Source organism: Jaculus jaculus, chromosome X (assembly GCF_020740685.1).
Source record: "Jaculus jaculus isolate mJacJac1 chromosome X, mJacJac1.mat.Y.cur, whole genome shotgun sequence".
NCBI classification, from domain to species: Eukaryota; Metazoa; Chordata; class Mammalia; order Rodentia; family Dipodidae; genus Jaculus; species Jaculus jaculus.
Window position 1 is genome coordinate 34,518,104 of NC_059125.1, and position 22,572 is coordinate 34,540,675.

The 22,572-nt window shown below is 40.9% G+C and overlaps 1 protein-coding gene across 1 annotated transcript; it reads left to right on the top strand.

The window, feature by feature from the left end:
* Window positions 1-3,566: 3,566 nt before the first annotated feature.
* On the top strand, window positions 3,567-21,238 carry LOC101615027 (eukaryotic translation initiation factor 1A X-linked). The gene is made up of 7 exons (XM_004670655.3): window positions 3,567-3,799; window positions 13,177-13,260; window positions 15,072-15,175; window positions 16,969-17,019; window positions 19,070-19,151; window positions 20,185-20,276; window positions 20,909-21,238. The coding sequence occupies exons 1-7, from the start codon at window positions 3,784-3,786 to the stop codon at window positions 20,912-20,914; spliced, it is 435 nt and encodes a 144-aa protein (XP_004670712.2). The 5' UTR covers window positions 3,567-3,783; the 3' UTR covers window positions 20,915-21,238.
* Window positions 21,239-22,572: the final 1,334 nt, after the last annotated feature.

Sequence of the window (22,572 nt, forward strand, 5' to 3'; positions counted from 1 at the left end):
GAGGCAGAGTTTCTCTATATAACCTTGGCTGGCCTGGAATCTCCCATGTACACCAGGCTGGCCTTGAACTTATGACAGTCCTAACACTTCTGCCTCCAAAGTGGTAGGATTCCTGGCGTGCCCCCACACCCAGTTGTCATTTCTTTTTAAAATACTTTTATGAAATATAATCATGTTTCATGAAGTTTACCTTTCTAAATTGTGCAATTGAATTCTTTTGCTGGATTTACAGAGTTCTATAGCCATTATAATCTAATGTCAACACACTGTTATCATCCCCCAAAAGAAACTATATCCTATTCTGAGCCACTATTTTCTTTTGCTTGGACAATTGCAGTAGTCTCATGCATGATCTGTTTCTTTTTGCTTGCTATAGTATATTAACACAAACCAAGATGATCAGGTTTAAACTTACTAAGGATTACAAGTAATCTTAGGTTCTTACCTCTCTACTCTTGATTGTTCTCTCCCACAAACTTACCCTGGCTTGGTCCCCTGACCTTGCTACTACTCCTTGACCATTCTAAGCATACTTCCATTCAGGGCCTTTTTCCTGGCTGTTGTCTTGGCCTATACATTTCCCCCAGGTGCATATGGCTCAATCCTTCCTAATGATTCTGGTGATCAGTCAGATGCTAAAGTAAAAAAATAAAGCCTGATGTTTATATTCTCCTTTGAGGTTTTATATCAGGTATTTTAAGAGACTTTTTGTTGTTTGGTTGGTTTTTTGAGGTAGCTTCTCACTCTAACTCAGGCTGACCTGGAACTCACTCTGTAGTCCCAGGATAGCCTTGAACTCACATCAATCCTCTTACCTCTCCTTCCTGAGTGCTGGGATTAAAGGTGTGCACCACCAAGCCAAGCAAGAGACTTGATTTTTAAGTATTTGAACTTCTGAACACTTGCAGTCTGATGACTTATGTACTAGGCATAATTCCTAATGTATTTTATCAGCTAATGTATTTTAATGTATTTTATCAGTTTCCGCAATAATCCAAAGTGGTAAGCACTACTCCTACATCTTATTCACAGATGAGAAAACTGAGGCTTTTTAAAAATGTTACTTGCCCAAGATCACAGAGTAATAAAATGGTGAAGAGCCCAATTTAATCTAGGTCTTGATTAATTCCAAAGTTCAATTTCATAATCATTTGGACTTGCAGCAAAATTTAAAACCCTTGTGTAAATTGCAGTTAGTATAGTGGTACATGCTTATAATCCCAGCACCCAGGAGGTGAAAGCAGCTTGGGCTATACAGTGAGATTCATTCAAAAACTATGTAAATTGTGAAATATTTACTTTGGCTTCCCTTTCAGTTGCTCTCTGAGAAGTACTTCAGCTCTATTAACATTTAGGCCTAGGTAATCCATTGTTGGGGGAGTTTCACTGTGCACTGAAGGATGTTTACCAATATCTCTGGCCTCTACCCACTTAGATGCCAGCATCATTGACTCCTTCCCACCTGTGACAGCAAGAAATGTTTTGCTTTTGTTTTGTTTTTCAAGGCAGGGTCTTACTCTAGCCAGGTTGACCTGGAATTCACTATGTAGTCTCAGGGTGGCCTCAACTCAGAGATCCTCTTACCTCTGCCTCCCCAAGGAGGCTATCTAGATATGTTGATAGTCTCTTCCTATGCAAATATTCTGTTTCAAATTAATCCCAGCACTCCAGAGGCAGAGGTAGAAGGATTGATTGCTGTGAGTTCAAGGCCACCCTGAGAGTACATAGTGAATTCAAAGTCATCTGGGGCTACCTTAAAAAAAATGTTTCAGACACTTCCAAATCTCAATAGAGAACTACTGTGTTAGAGAACTATACTCTTCTGTCACTAGAGTATATTAAAGATGTAATTTTTGCAAAAAAAGGTAAAGTAAACTTATTGAGAAGTAACACTGTTTGCCCAGCATAGCCAAGATGTATTTGTTTGCTAGGACTGCCGTAATAAACACATAATGTGTTTCTTGTTTGTGTTTAGTACATGTGTGTGCATGTGGAGGCCAGAGTTGGATATTGGATGTCCTCCTCTATCCCTCTCCACTATGTGTGTGTGTGTGTGTCTGTGTCTGTGTGTGTGTGTGTGTGTGTGTGTGTGTGTGTGTGTGTGTAGGCTTTTCAAGGTAGGGTTTGGCTCTAGCCCGGGCTGATCTGGAATTAACTGTGTAGTATCAGGGTGGCCTTGAGCTCTCAGCGATCCTCCTACCTCTGCCTCTGAGAGCTGGGATTAAAGGCGTGTGCCACCGCGGCCAGCTTCCACCTTATTTTTTGAGACAGGGTCTCTCACTGAATCTTGAGCTCACCTGCTCCACTATAGTAGCTAGCCAGTAATCCTCAGGATTCTCTTTCTCTCCTTCTCTAGCGCTGGAATTACAGTTTGTTTTGTTGATTAAAAAAAAAAAGTTTGGCTATGCAGCCTGGGCCAGGCTGGAACTATGTGGACCAGAGATCCTCCTGCTTCAAAGTCTCAAAGTGCAGGTGTGATCTACCAGGTAAATTGTGTTCCTGCCCCCTGCACACACCCACTCAGTTTTCAAAGCTAGAAGTATAAACCCAAGGTATGGGCAAGTTTGATCTCTTTCCCACTGCTCATAGCTGACCATCTTTTGATTAAAGTGATACTTTCCTTTTATGCCTAAGTATTGTTTTTAAATGATATTTACTTATTTGCAAGCAGGGAGAAACAGAGAACAGGCACACCAGGGCCTGTAGCCACCGCAAAGGAACTCACATGCGCCACTTTGTGCATCTTGCACTTTGGTATGGGGGAACTGAATCAGAGTCATTAAAGCTCTGCAGGAAAACGTCTTAGTCTCTGAGCCATCTCTCTAGCACTATGCCTAGGTTTCAGTATCTTTTAAGGACATCAGTCATACTGGTTTAGGGCCAAAGCTAAGTACCTCATTTCAACTTAATCACTTTTATAAAGACCTTGTTTCCAATTAATTATACTGTATTTGGTACTGTGAATTAGAATATTCATATGTGAATTTTGGGACATAGTTCAGCCCTTAATGCCAAACTTGCCTGCTTTCTTCCTTCCCTTTGTTTTGTGCTGCACATGTTTAACACCTACTATGTGCCAACCATCATGCTAAGTGACGGTAATCAACAAGAAATGTGGCTACAGTGAGGCAGGGAAGCCTTTTTTTTAAAGACCATGCAAATAATAGCCATTGGTAAGACAGGAAGCAGGAAGGCCTTCTGATGACACTCGGCCTCGAAGCTTTACTGGGCGGGTAAGAGGGCTACATTAAAACTGCCATGACGTTAATGAGTCAGCAACTTCACAAACCCGAGACACGGGATTGCGACGAAGCAGCAGATGATGGCTGGCACCGCCAGTAACCAGCGGTATCTCAATTTTCCCTCTGCCCTCCACTATGACGCAGGGTCCCTCCCATCTCCTTCCGGACTCACCCCAGCGTGCTTTCCCGCGACCAGGAGCCCTCCCCCAGAACTCATCTCCCTGGCCTCTCACAATAAGGTTTTTTTTTTCTTGGTCACGCCTGCGCCATAAAGCTGGGGTGGGGAAGAACGGGGGAAGTGGGGGTGGGAAGAGGGCGGGGAAAGTGGCGCAAGCAGCCGCGACGCCATTTGCTGCTGCCGAACGTGGGCACAGGCGGATCTCGGAAGAATCCCGCGGCTATCAGCTTCCGAGCACGCTTCTGGGCCTCCCGCACCTTCGTTCTCCTGTGAGCTACTTGGTGTCGTCCCTCCGAGGACTTCTCGCCATCCCTACGGTCACTCGGAAGCAAGTGAGAGACAGCGCGAGACCACCGTGCAGTCATGCCCAAGAATAAAGGTAACGCTGACGGGAGCCCGGGTCCAGTTTGGTTGCCCTCACCCCTGGTCTCCCAGTCCTTAGCACACGGCCTCTGGGCAGCCCAGTCTGCAGTGACCTTCTGACCTTCCTTTCCTCTTTCTTCCTCTTTCGTTGGCTCAATGTTCCGAGGGAGACTCCGGGTTCGGTAGAGGCGCTGAGAAGTTACCCCTGCTTCCCAGTTTGGTCACATTAGTTAGGGTGGAGCCGACGCCATTTTCGTAGGGCCTCCTGTGGGGGAACGTGGGCTCCTGTCCCAGATTCGCGCCAGACTGACCGTGTCGCCTTATGGACATGTGGGGAGACCCGCCTCGGACCTTCTGGGCCTCTGGCTAGTGGGGAGACGCTCAAACTTTGAATAGGGTGATGCCTACTTATGTGCCCATCTGGCACTCCTTGAGGCTTCTTAATGGACACTTGTTATTGCTAAGGCTGTCCCCTGTCCCATATAAGCAATAGGTGATACTTAAGCATGTTTTAAAAGTTCACCTCTAGAGATTTATTTTGCTCGATGACTTTTCAGGGCTTGGTTTCCAGAAGACTTGATCCATGTTTAGACAAGATTTCTATCTTTTGCTTCAGATCGTATGTATATTGTGATGGGAATAAAAACCTTTTAAGTTCTCTCCATTCTGGGACTAAATTGTCACAAACGATCAGACTTGAGGGTAATTTTATTCAAGATATCCAAAGTGGAGAACCTAAGCTAAGGAAAAGTAGAACATGCCTTAAAGGACGATCATTTTTATAGTTGTATAGGGTTGTTTTTGGTTTTGTCGTGGGAACAGCAAACGTACCACCTCATGTTTCATTCAAGTCTACCACTGAGCTATAAATCCAAACTGGCCTTGAACTCACTCAAAAGCTAAGCCTAGCATTTAACTTGGGTCTTCTGCCTCAGCCTCCTCAGTGGATGCTGTTTTCAGTGTCTTTATGATTTTTCAAATTTATGCAAGGAAGAAATAGGGGAGACTTCATTTCCTTGTAGGAGTACGCATCTTATACAGCACAAGAAGTCTTGCATCATTCATTCTTAAGACACTTTCCTTTGACCCATGCCTACTAGTTTTGTCTTTTCTACTTAAACATTGGATCCAAGGAATCTACCTCATTACCTACCCCTTGGGCTGTGTTCTGTGCCCACTTTGGTTTGAGTCAAAACCTTGCTATGTAGCTCAGAGTAGCCTTGAACTCAACACCTCCATCTGACCTCAAAATACAGCTTTCAGGTCGTTTTAGTAGCAAGGAATTTATTTACTAAGTATCCTGAGAATGGTGGAATTATAAATATTTAGCTGGGTGTGGTGGTGCATTTCTTTAATTAGGATAGCTGTGAGTTTGAGAACAGGCTGACACTACATAGTGAATTCCAGATCAGCCTGAGATAGTGTGAGACCATACGTGTGTGTGTGTGTGTGTGTGTGTGTGTATTTACACATGCATATATATAATTTAAAAGTCTTACAATGTTCTCTGTAGAATTCCTGATTCAGGGTTTGGTAACAGTATCATTTCAGAAAATACTTTATTTTTACCTTTCTAGTAACAAGATTGCCCATTCCCATTGCTCTGGAGGACAAGAAAATTTAATACTCACAATCACATTGTATTGGTAGCACAGCACGTAGCCTAGAAGATGCTCAATAAATTTTTGTTGGACTAAGTCACTTCCCTTCTCATAACTCCACCCATAGGTAAATACAAGGTTTCCCTTTGATACAAGGGGACTGGACTTCTACACTAAATATCTTTTGTTTTACGAGGTAGGGTCTCACTCTAGCCCAGGCTGATCTGGAATTTACTATGTAGTCTCAGGGTGGCCTTGAACTCACAGCATTCCTCCTACCTCTGCCTCCCAAATGCTGGGATTAAATGCATGCACCACCACACCCGGCCACTAAATATCTTTTAGTCATTAGCCTTATATCTTGTTTAAGACATTTCTCTGGAACACCACTGTGGTTTACAAAAGGAATTTGAGGACTTTGACTTAGAGTCTTGCTATTCTTTTAGAAAGAAAGTAAGTGAAAAAAATTGTTATTTTACTTTATACTGCTTTAGTTGTCATGCATTCATTCTTGGTCTCATTCTTTCAAAAGCATTAAAAGAACATTGCATTTCATGGCAATAAAATAGAAAGTGGCCTGCCATGGTGGCTAACACGTTTAAATCCCAGCACTCAGGAGGCAGAGGTAGGAGGATTGCTGTGAATCCAAGGCCAGCCTGGGCTAGAGTGAGACCCTAACTCAAAAAAACAATTTTAAAAATAGAGGAAGAATGTGCCTAACCTGTAGCACTTGGGAGGCTGAGGCAGGAGAATCACAATATCCAGTTTACAAAGTGAGACCTTGCCTTACTTAGCCCCTCCTCCCCTCAAAAAAAAAAAAAAAAACCAGAAGAAAGGGAAAGAACGAGCTAGTTTGGTTCATCCTGGTAAGTTAAGAAATTAGCTATTTTCAAGACCTAAAATTTTATGAGTACAGAAATAAACTAATGTTTACTTTTCTGGTTTTTGCCATTGGAAAATCCAGAAGCCCTACAATCTTGTGGTTTACACAAGGATAAAAATTGCCAGGAAGCCTGACATGGTGGTATGTACTCATAATCCTAACACTCAAGAAGCAGAAGCAGGAGAATCACAAGTATGAGGCCAGAATGGTCTATAGGCATAGTGAGTTCCAGATGGGCCAGGACTACATAGCAAGATGATATCTCAAATAAAATAATAAACAAGGCTGGGAAGATGCCTAACTGGATAAAGCACTTTCGGTGAAAGCAAGGGTACCTGAGTTTAGATCCCTAGAACCCATGGAAAAGTTACACGTTATGTAGCAGACATATGTGTGCTGTAATCTGAGCTTGCCTACAGCAAGAAGGGAGGTGGAAACCGGAGAATCCTGGGTCAGCGAGCCTGGCAAACCCCAGTGAACTCCCTGCCTCAATCACAATGGAAGGCAAGGACTAATACCTGAAAGTTGTCCTCCAATGTCCATACATGTCCTGTGCGTATACCACACACCCACATGTAATCATACACAGCAAAAGTAAAAGTTAGAAAAATGCTGTGATGGAGAGATGGCTTAGCAGTTAAAGCACTTACTTGTGAAGCCTAAGGACCCAGGTTTGAGTCCCCAGAACCTACATAAACCAGATGCATATGGTAGCACATGTGTCTAGAATTTGTTTGCAGTGGCTAGAAGCCTGGTACACATTCTCTCTCTGGAGCATGCGCGCACTCGCTCTCGCTCTCTCTCTCTCTTTCTCTCGTAAATAAATAAATTAAATTAATTAAATATTTTTTAGAAAAAGAAATGCCATGAACTGTATTATTGTGTTGTATGACTTTTTCTTTGGAGGTAGAGGGCTTGTGACAGCAACTTATTGTGTAGCTCATGCAGACCTTGAATTTGTGGCAGTGGCCCTCTTGCCTGCATGTGTCACAGCACCCAACTTGGATTGATTGATTTTACTTTTTAGGTAGGGTCTCACTCTAGCACAGGCTGACGTGGAACTCACTGTGTAGTCTTAAACTGGCCTTGAACTCACAGCAATCCTGCCTCCCGAATGCTGGGATTAAAGGTGTGGGCAATGTAATTTTTGTTTATTAGAGAAAGATTGGGTGCACCAGGGTGTCAAGCCACTGCATGTGCCACCTTTTCTTAAAATTGTAGTTGTATTTATTTGCAAGCTGAGAGAGAATGGATGTGCCAGGACCTCTAGCCACTGAAAACAAACTCCAGGTACATGTTCTACTGTGCATCTGGCTGTATGTGGGTACTGGGGAATCGAACTCTGGTTGTTAGGTTTTGCAGGCAAGTGCCACCTTGTGCTTTTATATGGGTACTAGGGAGTCAAACCTGGGTACTTAGGCTTTGCAGGCAGCACCTTAACTGCTGAACCATTTCTCCAGCCACCATACCACCCCCCTTTTTTTACTTTTTTTTTCTTTAGTATTTATTTATTTATTTATTTGAGAGCAACAGACACAGAGAGAAAGACAGATAGAGGGAGGGAGGGAGAATGGGCGCGCCAGGGCTTCCAGCCACTGCAAACGAACTCCAGACGCATGCGCCCCCTTGTGCATCTGGCTAACGTGGGACCTGGGGAACTGAGCCTCGAACCGAGGTCCATAGGCTTCACAGGCGAGCACTTAACCGCTAAGCCATCTCTCCAGCCCCCACCCCCCTTTTTTAAAGGTAGGATCTCACTCTAGTCCAAGTTGACATCAAGCTCATGATCCTCCTACCTCAGTCTCCCAAGTGCTAGGATTAAATGTATGAGCCATTACATCCAGTTTGAATTGATTCTTTACAGCTCCTGGTATCAAGAAATTTTTAGGGCTGGAAAGATGGCTTAGCAGTTAAGACACTTACCTGTGAAGCCTAAGGACTCATGTTCAACTCCTCAGATCCCACATAAGCCAGATGCATGAGATGAAGCAAATACACAAGGTTACCCATGTGCATAAGGTGGCACACACATCTGGAGTTCCATTGCAGTGTCTAGATGTCCTGGCGTGCCAATTCATTCATTCTTTCTCTCTTTCATTAAAAAAAAAGTAAAAACCCATCCTCAAGATAAAGAACACCCTTTGCTCCAATCCTGAAGATTTTAAGATTACCACTCCATGGTAAATCAATAGAGTATTCTTTACTAGTTCATTCAAAGAATCACCAATGTCAGATATAGTAACTGGATACACTGGGTATAATCCTTGCCCTTAATGGAATTTTTAATCCAGATTGAGTATCTAGCATGCATAGTGACTGTATTTTCTCTGCCTAAGAAGTGAGTTTCTGGGCTGGAGAGATAGCCCATTAGTTAAAGGCACTTGTTTGCAAAGTTTGACAGCCTGGGTTTGATTCTCCAGTACCCATATAAAGCCAGATGGACCAAGTGATTCGTGCATCGGGAGTCAATTTGCAGTGGCATGAGACTTTCTTAAAAACTCAAATGCTGAACTTATTTTTGATTTTGTACCAGGACCTCACTCTAACCCAGGATAGCCTGAGACTCAGGGTGATCCTCCTACCTCTGTCTGTTCCCCCTGTTCTGGGATTAAAGGTGTATGCCACTGCACTAGACTGTAAACTATTCTTTTTTTGTTTCCCTTCCTGCTTTTCCCCTTTACCTCTTGTGTCCCCTTGAAAAAATTAGTTTCCTTTCCTTTTTTAAAATATTTTTATTTATTTATTTGAGAGAGAGAGAGAGAGAAAGGGCATACCAGAGCCTTCAGCCACTGCAAATGAACTCCATATGCATGTGCCATTTATTTATTTGAGAGAAAGAGGCAGATAGCAAGAAAGACAATGGGTGCACCAGGACCTCCAGCCACTGCAAACAAACTCCAGATGCAAGTGCCACTGTGCATATGGCTATACGTGAGTACTGGGAAATCAAACCTGGGTTGTGGTGGTTGAGTTTTGCAAGAAAGGCAAGTGCTCACAATTTTCTCTTTTTTAAAAAGAGAGAGCAACAGTGTGAGAGAGAAATGCAATGCCAGGGCATCTAGCCACTGCAGTGGAACTCCAGACATGTGCGCCACCTTGCGCGCATGTGCTAGCTTGCATCCATTTGTGTAACCTCGTGCATCTGGCTTATGTGGAATATGGGGAGTTGAACAAGGGTCCTTAGTCTTCACAGGCAAGCGCCTTAACTGCTAAGCCAACTTTCCAGCCCTAAATATTTCTTGATAACAGGAGCTATAAAGAATCAATTCAAACCGGATGTGATGGCTCATGCACCTAGGAGACTGAGGTAGGAGGATCATGGTGAGCTTGATGTCAACTTGGACTAGAGTGGGATCCTACCTTAAAAGGGGGGGTGGTGGTGGCTGGAGAGATGGCTGGGCAGTTAAGGTGCTGCCTGCAAAGCCTAAGAACCCAGGTTGATTCCCCAGTACCCATGTAAAAGCACAAGGGCTGGGTGTGGTGGCACACACCTTTAATTCCAGCACTCAGGAGGCAGAGGTAGAAGGATCACTGTGAGTTCAAAGACCACCCTGAGACTACATACTACATAGTGAATTCCAGGTCAGCCTGGGCTAGAACAAGACCTTAAAAAAAAATCAACCAATGCAAGTTGGGAGCTGTGTAATCAGGAGGTAAGAAGGCTACTGCCTCCTTTCCTTTATACATGTTTTTTCTTGCCCCACTACCCACCCATTAACACCTCTGGTACAGCCACTATGGAAGTCAGTGTGGAGGGTTCTCAAAACACTAAAAATTTAACTCCCATATGACCCCAGCTGAACCACTCCTGGACATATACCCAAAGGACTCTACATCCTACTGCAGAGATATTTGCACATCCATGTTCATTAGTGCTCTGTTCACAAATCCTAGACTCTTAAGGAGTCAGATGGGTCAGAAAATTTTATGGGTCCACCGAACAGTAGCATATAACAATGTGCAGGAAAGATTAGGTGCTCTAATTCAAAAAGTGAGAGGCCAGGTACACATTCCTGACTCTATTTGGGTTGTGAACTTTTTGCTCTTCCAAGGTCTTCCCATGAGTCCATGCATATCACTTCCACTTAAGAGTGGCCTTTCACCCTTTAAAAGTGGCTGGCAGTGTGACTTAGGTTTTGGAATGGGGTGAAAATGCCAAGTGAAGGTACCCTATTATTACTAGGAGCAAAATAGGATTAACTATGAATGTGGTCATCCCTACAAGGTAATCTTAGTAAGGTTTTTGGACTTTGGGGGAGTTACTGTTAAACTGGGAATGACTGTTACCTCATACAGAGATTGTGACATTATTATGTAGAACATGGCCATACCTGGCCAGCCTGGGCTGCATAGTAACACTTTGTCTTTAAAAAGACAGATGCAGAATATTTGGATTTTCTGTTATAACGTCATTTTGCAGAGGCAGGAAGAAAGCAAGGTAGAACATTACATTATATTGGTAATTCTGAGGGGTTTGTGTGCAAGCTCTGGGCATCTTTTTACATTCCTTGTCTTCCTCTCCATCTGGTTACAATTTCTTGTTTCTGTCTCAGAATTAGTCCACTTAACTCTTTTTCTTTCCTCTTTATGTGCTCTAGACTAGGCCCACCTTGTTCACCTGTAGTAAGGACAATGAGTGACCTTAACAGTTTTCTGTTTTTCCATCCAACGGGTCTTTTGTAGCTTTTTCAAGGGAGGGTCTCACTTTAGCCAGGCTGACTGGGAATTCAGTATGTAGGCTTAGGCTGGTCTCAAACTCACAGTGATCCTACTATATCTGCCTCCCAAGTACTGGGATTAGGGGCGTGTGCCAACACATCCAGCTCACTCACTTTTTGTTAGAGGGTTTTCTTAGGGGGGTGTAGGATGTGTGATGTGTGCCAGTGTGCACCCCCACATGCATGCTTCCTGAGGCCAGAGTATATTGGATGTCTCCTATCACTCTCCTGCCTTACTTTGTTGAGATGAATCTCACTGAATCTGGCATTCTATCTCCATCACCCTCAATGTGGGAGTGGCAGGTATTGTGTAGCCACACCCAACTTTTTACATAGGAGCTGGGGATCCAACTCAGCCCCTCATGTTTGCCCAGCAAGTGCTTTTGCTGCTAAGTTGGATCCCAGCACCTACAGTGTTGTATTTAAAATTTCTGGATAGTAAATATATGTACAAGGTTAAATTTCAGAATAAACAGTGAAATCTGTTTTGTAAATGTGTCTCTTTGCTACCCAGGTCTCACAAGTAATGATTGCTAACTTTTCATATATGTCCTTCCAGAGATAGTTTGTGTGTGTGTATGTTTCTTTTTTTTTTTTTTTTTTTTACAGCACTGATAGTCTTATATCGTTTGTCTTTTATACTTATTTTAAAACGTTGGAAGAATCCTTTTCTCTAGTATTTTAGAATTTTTCTTCATGGTATCTTTTAGACTTGCCCTACAGTCTAGATTTTGTTGGTTGCATCCCTGTGTATCTTGCTGTTTTTTTTAAATAGGGTTTGTTGCTTTTTATTGTTTGTTTTGAGGCAGGATCTCATCGTTAGCCCAGGATGACCTGGCACGCATTCTGGCTCAAGTTGGCTTTAAACTTACAAGGATACTCCTACCTCAGCCTCCTTAATGCTGGCATTAAAGGTGTAAGGCACCACACCTGGCTATAGGATTTATTTTTTAAAGCAATTTCCAGCTCTCGCAAAAATGACCAGCATGTACAGAGTTCTGTTATCTTTATCATTAATATCTTGCAGTTGTGTGGTACCTTTGTATAACTGATTAGCCAGTAGACTGAAGTCCAAAGTTTACATTACGGTGCACATATATATGTACCTTTATGGTGAAATACTACCTAAATGGTGAAATACTAAACACGTAAAATTTTTCTGGGTCCAAAAATACTCACCTTTCCCTCCTCCTTCCCCAAACTCCTGGCAACAACTGGTCTTTTATTATCTCCATAATTAGGCCTTAGTCAGAATGTAGTACAGAGTTCGTATCACAGTTGTCTGCAGATTGTCTCTGGTTTAGCAGTATAAACTTAAGGGTTCTCTGTGTCTTTTCAGGATCTCATAGCTTTTGGAAGGAGGTGGGGGAGAGTTGTAATGTATAACCTAGGCTGGCCTTAAACCCTAGCCCCTACCTATTATTACCATTCTCTTTAACTTCAAACATCAAGTGCATGCTACATCTTACAAAATTAATACTCTTGGGGTGCTAGAGTTCTTCTGCCATTATAAAATCAGTGGGTTCCATTTCAATAGCTATACCATCACCTACCTCCCATCATCTTTCTATTTGCTCTCCTTTCAGGAAGGGTCAAGTATGGTAGGGACAAAATTTTTATAAAATTTTTTGGGGGTCTGAATATGATGCCAGATGTGCAATCCCAGCAATCAGGAGGCTGGGGCAGGATAGCCACAAGTTCAAGGCCATCCTGGGCTACAGTGTGATACCTGGTCTCAAAACAAACAAAAAAGATCCTGTAGCTGGCATGGTGGTGCATGCCTTTAATTCCAGCACTCTGAGAGGCAGAGGTAGGAGAATTGCTTTGAATTCTAGGCCACCCTGAGACTACATAGTGAATTATACATCAGCCTGGCCTAGAGTAAAACCATACCTTGAAAAAACAAAAATAATAATTATAAAAAGATCCTGATGCTGTAGCTTCTGGAATGGGAACAGTATGTTCTGAAGAGGAACCCCAATATAAGAGCTAGGAACAAAAAAGCCTTCATCAACTATGTATATATTTTTAAGTGAGTTACTTAACTTCTGAACTTGAATAAACTTACTGGTAAACTGGGATTAAATGACTTCATGCTCATGGTGATTGTGACTGCTATAACTCTTACTTAATATAATTCCTTCTCATAGTATATTGAAGATAATTTATCTTTTTCTTTCTTAAAAACTAGGTAAAGGAGGTAAAAATAGACGTAGAGGTAAGAATGAGAATGAATCTGAAAAGCGAGAGTTGGTGTTCAAGGAGGATGGGCAAGGTAAGCAGTTTTGTAATTTGGACTTTTTAGGTTTTTGTTTTTGGCATGCTGAGCCTTACACATTCTAAGCAAGTGCTCTGCCCTGGACCTACATCCCCAGTCCACTGCCCCTCACTATCTATCTATCTAAACTTTTTTCACTAAAAAGACTTGTTTTCTTGGCTTGTATCATTTATGCCTTTACTAGCAGTTGAGTTTATTTAGGCAATGCTTTTTCCTGTATGTGTCTCAGTTTACTTGCAGCTTAGTGGAAATCCTTTTGGGGGGAGGTCATTCTAAGGAGTGACCAAAAGAGTTTGAAGTGATGCACCCCCATCACCTTTTGGGACTCATATCCTTTTTGGTATTTTTTCATTGGTAATGGAATCGAGGTGTTTCTTGGGTACCCTTCTAAACAATTCTGGTTAAAAATTCTGGCACTTTACTTGGGATCTCTTTTTGGCTTTCCAAGAACTCTGAAATAATCACCTACTTAAGGCACCAAGATTAAAGGTTCTGAGAAAAAAAGACCAAAGTTGGATAAAAAGCTAAATGTGAGAGTTTGATGAGGTATAGTACATATTTTGGGAAAAGGCACCTTTGAGCTTCAGAAGTAGAGCATACAGTCATGAACAGTCTGCTTAATGAGTAGAAAATTAAGACATCTAATAATAGACAGGGTTGCTAAAGAAATGGCATTGCAAAGCCTTATTTCTGGTCCTGCCCGTAACTACCCTTGTATTTGTTTTATTTATTTATTTATTTATTTATTTATTTATTTATTTGAGAGCGACAGACACAGAGAGAAAGACAGATAGAAGGAGAGAGAGAGAATGGGCGCGCCAGGGCTTCCAGCCTCTGCAAACGAACTCCAGACGCGTGCACCCACTTGTGCATCTGGCTAACGTGGGACCTGGGGAACTGAGCCTCGAATCGCGGTCCTTAGGCTTCACTGGCAAGCGCTTAACCGCTAAGCCATCTCTCCAGCCCTGTTTGTTTGTTTTTGATGTAGGGTCTCACTGTAGCCTAGGCTGACCTGGAATTAGACTCAGGCTGGCCTTGAACTCACAGTGATCCTCCTACCTCAGCCTCCCAAATGCTGGGATTAAAGGCATGAGCCAACATGACTGGTGTATTTATACTTTGACTGCTTTTATTTTTCAACAGTATTTCTTGAGAACTTTTTAAATATTTATTTGTTTGTTTATTTGGTTTTTAGAAGTAGGTTCTCACTCTAGCTTAGGTTGACCTAGAATTCACTATGTAGTCTCAGGGTGGCCTGGAATTCACATTGATCCTCCTATCTCTGCTTCCAAAGTGCTGGAATTAAAGGCATGTGCCACTATGCCCAGCTTGAGAACTTTTAATATATAAATATGCTGTAATTTGACAGCATTCCCATACCATTGTCCTCTTTTGTTCACCCTCCTGCACTCCTATTCCACTGAGCACTGTCTTTCCTCCAAGTAGTCCTTCCTCTGTTTTGATGTCTCATTTCTTTTGTCCTTTTCCATCTTCCATGTCAAAATGTTGATGGGCTTAGAACTGTGACTGCTTATATTTATTCCTACCTAATTCAAGTATGTGGTTTTGCAAATTTAGTGTGGGCTTTTGTTTGTTTGTTTGTTTTTAGAGGTAAAGTCTCTGGTCTAGGCTGACCTGGAATTAACTATGTAGTCTCAGAGTGGCCTCCATGCCTCTGCCTCCCAAGTGCTGGGATTAAAGGCATGCACCACCATGCCTGGCTAGTGTGTGTGGGCTTTTAAGGTTGCTTTTATTTAAAAGGAAAAGCAATATTTCATGTCTTTTTCTACCCTCCTCTTTCCTGACAGAATATGCTCAGGTAATCAAAATGTTGGGGAATGGACGATTAGAAGCCATGTGTTTTGATGGTGTAAAGAGGTTATGCCACATCAGAGGGAAATTAAGAAAAAAGGTGAGAGTTGAGACTGATTTAAATTTGAAATTGTGTCAGAGGGGGAAAACACTTTTGTGTGTTTGTATGTGTGTACATGTGTACATTGTATATGGGTACATGTGTGTTTTGCTGGGAATTGACTTTTAGGACCTCTTAGGCTAAGTACACCCACACTATGACACTGAGCTACATCTCAAGCTGCCCCATCTCTATAGTTTTTATTGGTCTGAGGATGTACCTATAAGTCAAATAAGACCTTAATGGTAATTTTATACAGATTTCATTGTTTAAATTAATGTGCTTCAGTTGTGTTAAACTCCTACCCAAAATGCCTTGTCTGAATTGGAATAATGAGAAAATCATCACCAAATCCAAATTCAAGAATATTCTGCAAAACAGATTGCCTGGCTCTTTTTGTTTCTCAAAGTAGGGTTTCACTCTAGTCCAGGATGACTGGAATTCATTCTGTAGTCTCAAGGTAGCCTTTAATTCATGGTGATCCTCCTACCTCTGCCTCCCAAGTGCTGGGATTAAAGGCAAGCACCACTATGCCTGGATTGTTTTTGTTTTTGTTTTTCAAGGTAGGGTCTTGCTGTAGCCCAGGCTTACCTGGAATTTACTGTGTAGTATCAGGGTGGCCTCGAACTCACAGTGATCCAGGAGGAACCTCAGCCTGCTGAGTGCTGGGATTAAAGGCATGTACCACCATGCCTGGCTCTTAATGAAATGTTAATATGAAACAGAAAAAAAAAGGCCAGGGACCTAGCAGGTGGCCCATGCTTGGATTTTGGGTTGGAGGAATGGGAAGATAGCTGTACAATGTATTCAGAAAATTTGAATATGAATTAGATGATTAAAAATCTCAACTCTGGGCTGGAGAGATGGCTTAGTGGTTAAAGAACTAGCCTACGAAGCCTAATGATCAAGGTACGAGTCCGTAGTACCCACATACACCAGATGCACATGGTGGTGCATGTGTCTGGAGTTTATTTGCAGTGGCTAGAGGCCCTGGTACACACATTCTCTTTCTCCCTCCTTCCTACACTCTCTCTCTCTTTGGTTTTTCAAGGTAGAATCTCACTCTAGTCCAGGCTGACCTAGAATTTGCTAGGTAGTCTCAGGGTGGCCTTGAATTCATGGCGATCCTCCTACCTCTACCTCCCGAGTGCTGGGATTAAAGGTGTGCGCCATCACACCAGCCTGCTTTCTCTTAATAAATAAAATATATCTTTTTTTAAAAAGGCTCAACTCTTGAGCTATTCTCACAGTACATAACCACTTGGAGTGGTTCATAAGCTCAGATCTCTTAATTTCTTCTTGTATAAAAACATTTCTAAGTCTATTATTTACTTATGTGTGTGTGTACCAGGCCTCTAACTTACATGGAATATTAGATGACTGCACCACTTTCTGTGGGTACTGGGGAATTGAACCAGGGCCAACAAGCTTTGCAGGCAAGCACCTTTAACTGTTGAGCTATCTCTTCAGTCCTCCCAAATGTCAATTTCTACATGAATCATTGCTGCTCTTAACTTTGTTTGTTTGGGGGGGGGGGGTGTATGGATGCCCTAAGGCCTCTTGCTACTGCAAATGAACTCAAGATGCATGTACCACTTTGTATATTTGGCTCTACATGTGTACTTGGGAAATTGAATCCAGGCCATCAGGATTTGCAAGCAAGCACCTTTAACCACTAAGCCATCTCCCCAGACATCCTAATGTCAATTTCTACATAAACCATTGCTTCTCTGAGCTTTCTTGGTTCTTCATTTTTGTTTTAAATATATCACGCACAAACTTTTCTTTTGTAGGTTTGGATAAATACCTCAGACATCATATTGGTTGGCCTCCGAGATTACCAGGTAAAAATTGCACTTAAAGTTTTTATTGTCTTACTTGCTTAAATTTGATGAGCCATTTTCTAAGAGCCAGTTATTTTCAGCATTGTGCTAGATGTCCCAAGGGTTATAGTTCCCAAATGCCAGTCAGTGAAGTCAACGTAATAAAGATTTTATGAAGTAAAGGTTTATCTTTTTTCTTTAATATTTAAAATGTTCTCCCTTTTTTGAACTGAAGGATATTATATGGTGGTTTTACTGTTATTACTACTATTATTATTTTTTGGCTTTTCAAGGCAGGATCTCACTGTAATCTAGGCTGACCTGGAATTCACTATGTAGACTCAGGGTGGCCTTGAACTAAAGGCAATCTTCCTACCTCTGCCTCCCAAGTGCTGGGATTAAAGGCATGTGCCACCAGAGCCGGCTCAGTTTTATTATTTTATAATTGGCAAAATAAAACTTAAATTGAGGGCTGGAGAGATGGCTTAGCGGTTAAGCGCTTGTCTGTGAAGCCTAAGGACCCTGGTTCAAGGCTCGGTTCCCCAGGTCCCATGTTAGCCAGATGCACAAGGGGGTGCACGCATCTGGAGTTTGTTTGCAGAGGCTGGAAGCCCTGGCGCGCCCATTCTCTCTCTCTCCCTCTACCTGTCTTTCTCTCTGTGTCTGTCACTCTCAAATAAATAAATAAAAATTAAAAAAAAAAACTTAAATTGAAACTCTTTACCCAATATTTTTTGTTCATTTTATAACTCTTTAAATAAAAATCTGACAACCATTACTGCAGGGGATAAAGCTGAATGCATCAAGCATCCACCCCACAAATTACTCTGTTATATTCCTTAGTTTTTATGGCTGTGACAGACTACCTGTCAAAATCTACTTGAGGAAGAAAGGGTTTATTTTGACTCAGTGTTTAAGGATAGTAGGTGTTGACATTGTAGCCACAGTCCACACTCAGGAAACAGTGAATGCTTATGCTCAGTTTGCTTTCTCCTTATTTAGTCCAGGACCCCAACCTATGGGGATGATGCTACCCACACAGGGTGAGTCTTCCCATCATTATTCTAAATCTCCTCAGGCTGATAAGGAAGATTACCATCACAACTAGTATTGGAAAAAGTAAGGCAGGAATACAAATAATTACCCTATGAAGGCTGTGACTTAAGTTATCTGCTACAAGTTTTACAAGTTTAGATAACATGAAAAAAGAAAATGCTAATTCCCTTTTGCCCTCTTAGCTTTGATCATGTCCTTTGTGGACCTATGTATCTCCCTCTTTTTTTCCGTGTGTGTGTGTGTGTGTGTGTGTGTGTGTGTGTGTGTGTGTGTGTACGTGTGTACGTGTACACGTGCGCGCTCACGTACACAGTCTCATGTAGCCCTTGAAGTTAAAGCTGTCACTTTTGTTTCCTTCACTTAGTCAGATTCTTCTCAAATAGTGCAAAAAAATAACCAAGAAAGGGCTGGAGAAATGGCTTAGTGGTTAAGGCGTTTGCCTGCAAAGCCAAAAGACCTACATTCAATTCCCCAGGACCCACGTAAGCCTGGTGCATGCATCTGTCTGGAGTTCGTTTGCAGTGGCTAAGGGCCCTGGCATACCCATTCTCTCTCTTTTTCTGCCTTTTTTTCCTCTCTCTAAAAAAAATAAGTAAATAAATACTCCCCCCCCAAAAAAATTTTCAAAATACAAAGGCTTGTGTCCACATCTACTAGTCAGTCAATCTTCAAGGAAAACTAGGAGATTCTGATTGAGCCCTACCCTACCTAGAAGGACGTGTGTTTGGGAAGACATTTATTTCCCTAGGTCATAATAACCAGTCTCAGTTTTGCCAAGTTTGATCACTCTGAAATTTGTGGTCTAAAAGATTTGGTATGTATCTCAGCTTATTAACATAAACTTTTTCCTTCTGGGTTAAACATGGGGATGTTATTTCAAGTGATAAGAAAAAACACTAAAATAAGAAAGGGAGAAGCTTTCTACCAAAACGGTGAGATTTTATGTTTTTTAAATGAATTTGAAAGTAACATGAGATACTGAAAACATTCCTAAATTTCTTTGTTTTTCTTTAAGGATAACAAAGCTGATGTAATTTTAAAATACAATGCAGATGAAGCTAGAAGTCTGAAGGCATATGGCGAGCTTCCAGAGCATGGTAATAACCAAGTTGTATTAACTTAAATGGTGTTTAAATTATCTGTGTGTTTACATAAAGGATTTTTTTTGTAAACTTTCCTGTTTGTTTTTATTTACATGAGTAGTTTTAAATATACCTGCTTATATAAAGAAATAAAAGTAAAGCCTCCACAACCCTAGCAAAAGTGAAATACTTTATTTTGTAAGCCTCATTTTTTCATTATTTCTTTAATGTATATATATATATATATATATATATTTTTTTTTTTTTTTTTTTTTTGGTTTTTCGAGGTAGGGTCTCACTCTGGTCCAGGCTGACCTGGAATTAACTCTGTCATCTCAGGGTGACCTTGAACTCATGGCAATCCTACCTCTGCCTCCCAAGTGCTGGGATTAAAGGCGTGCGCCACCACGCCCGGCTCAATCTATTGTATTTTATAATGAAATTATGATTTTTCTTTGTAATTACAGAATCCTTCTAGAATTATTTCCTTAGCATTTGTGATCTAGGTAATGAACTTGGAAGCCCTGGTTTAATTTCATTGCTCAGGGATGAGCATAATTGACAAAAAATGTTTTTGAGGTAGGGTTTCACTCTAGCTCAGGCTGACCTGGAATTTATTTACTATGTAATCTCAGGGTGGCCTTGAACTCACGGTAATCCTCCTACCTCTGCCTCCCAACAAATTTTTCTTTATTCTTTTCTCAGGTTAGTCATTACATTAATATCAGTCAGTCCAATAATATCTCCTCCCTCAAATTTTTCTCCCTCCCTAAAGCAGCTTATTGATAATACAAGAATTAAAGTTTTTAGTATGTGCTCAATCCTCTTTTGAAGCATGCTTGGTAGGTGTAGTTGCTTCAGATTTCATGTAATTAGAGCTTGCCTTGCTAAATAGTGAACAAAACATTCTAATATATTCTCCCTCTTAACTAAGTAGTAGCCTTGCAAGGAATCTTGCTTAATATTTTGCACTGTATAGTAAGGTTAATGCAAATTTGGAAGTCAACATTTTGATTGTATTATCAACATATTTTTATTGTATCTTTAGCTAAAATCAATGAAACTGATACATTTGGTCCTGGAGATGATGATGAAATTCAGTTTGATGACATTGGAGATGATGATGAAGACATTGATGATGTAAGTAAATACCTTCCACATTTTCTGGTTTCTATTTGTTATACACACAAAAAAGTAGTCCTTCCCACCAAGTTCCTTTAAGACTAGTCGTCTGGACTGCTTACATAGGAATATATTGGTGAGGTTGGAGGAGAGATGAAAAGACTTAGCCATGAATTAAAACCCTTGGAATTATTTTGAAGTCAAATTTAGCCGGGTGTAATAGCACTGATCTATAATCTCAGCACACACTAGGCTGAGATAGGAGGATTGCTGTAAATTTTAAGCCAGCTAGGTCTACACATTAAGACTTGTCCAGTGATGGGATTATATTTGTGTGCTACCACACCTGGCTTTAAACTTGACACTCTTGTAACACTAAAAACATTTTAGGGCCAAGTATAGTAATGCACACCTTCAATCCCAGCACTTGGGAGGCAGAGGTGGGAGGATTGCAGTGGATTCAAGGCCAGCTTGAGCTGGAGTGAGACCCTACCTTGGAAAAAAGAAAAAGAAAATCTCAAACAGGGCTAGTCTCCCATGTAGCCTGTGACATTGAAAGTTCCTCTAGTACAGTAAAGCTGTTAGGATATAAGAATTATTTTTTCCTTTGACTTTATTTCTTGTGTGTGTGTTATTTTTTTTTTTTTCAGATTTAGAATGAACTCAGCATTTTACATTCCAGTCTTTCTGAAGATTATTCTACAAGTTTGGAATCTGGCTGTAGACCTCGAGGAAAAGATTTTACTCTCATGATTGTAATTTGTTGAGGCAGACTGATATGTTACTAAGGTCACTTCTTTTAAAACTGATAATGTTGAACTATCTTAAATGAAATATTAAACAGCCCACTTTCTTCTTTTGATGTAATGGAATTTAGGATAGAAGACCACATAAGAAAAAATGCATTACTCCCTTTCCCACTTTGACCACTTCCAGTAAGTAAATGGATGTTTTTGAATAAACATTTATTTGCCTTGTAATGATTATGGATTATGATTAAGGCCTACTTTTGTGTAGTTGTTGAATGTACAGTCATTCTGTATATTCCAGTTGCCTAGAGATTTGGATACAGTTGAAAGAGGCAGAAATCTGGTGGGGATTTTGGTTGGTTTTTATTGTGTTTTAAAACAGGGTCTCACTTTGTTTCTGAGTCTGGCCTGAATTCAATGTATAGCATTAGCAGGCCTCAAAATCACTGGATCCTTGTGTCCCAGCCTCCTGCGTATTGGGATTACAGGCATATACCACCAAATCTGGCAGAAATCTATACTTAAAGGCAAAATAATGGATTTGATTTTCATATTTAAGTAGCATGTAGCTATTTTTGTACTAATTTTGCCATCCTAAACTTAGTGGGAGCAGAAAAGCATTTCCAAAATGTAGTTTTTAGAACAAGCTTTTTAATACCAATTTTGAATTTAGGCTAGTAATTCAGAAATTGAACACTAGGTGGCATTCAGTTAACATTGGAAACAATGGTATAATTGTTGCTGTTTGTTTTCTCAGCGTGCATAAAGAAATTTCCCAAACAAGAAGGTTGTTTTGCTCATGTGTGTGTAGAATAATAATTTTTTTTTGGTTTTTCAAGATAGGGTCTTGTTCTAGTCCAGGCTGACCTGGAATTCACTATGTAATCTCAGGCTGGCCTCAAACTCACAGCCATCCTCCTACCTCTGTCTCCAGAGTGCTGGGATTAAAGGTGTGCGCCACCACACCCGGCTTGTGTAGAATATTTTTGCAGAACAAAAATTTTATGTTTAAAGTTACTTTATTTTCAGAAGCCATATTCATATAAGCTATGATTTTGAATTTTTTATAAACACATAAAATATATGTAAATGAAGACAAAGGCATAACAACATGTACAGATTAATGCTTTTTTAACCTATTCCCTAAACTGGGGAGAAAGGAATGAATAACAAACTTAATGAGCTGAGCATTGTGGCACACACCTGTGATCCCAGCACTTGGGAAATGGAGGCAGGAAAATCCAGAATTCAAGGTCAACCTCAACTATGTAGCCAGATTGAGGCTAGCCTGGGCTACATGGGATCCTGTCTCAAAAAAAAACTTAATGAAAAGATGGTTTCTACTTTCTGAATGGGAAATACTATGGCTGAAAAATATAATAATAAAGAAATAATGTTGCAGGGGATATCATACCCTACTTTGTATTAGGACTATATTTTATTATGTGTACACTTGGGGATTTTGTTTTTATTTATACTGGGAAATTGTTTCTTAGTTCTCAATTTCTAATGAAATGTAATTAGGGCTGGATGGGCTAGTCAGACCTCATAAGCTACACCAAATC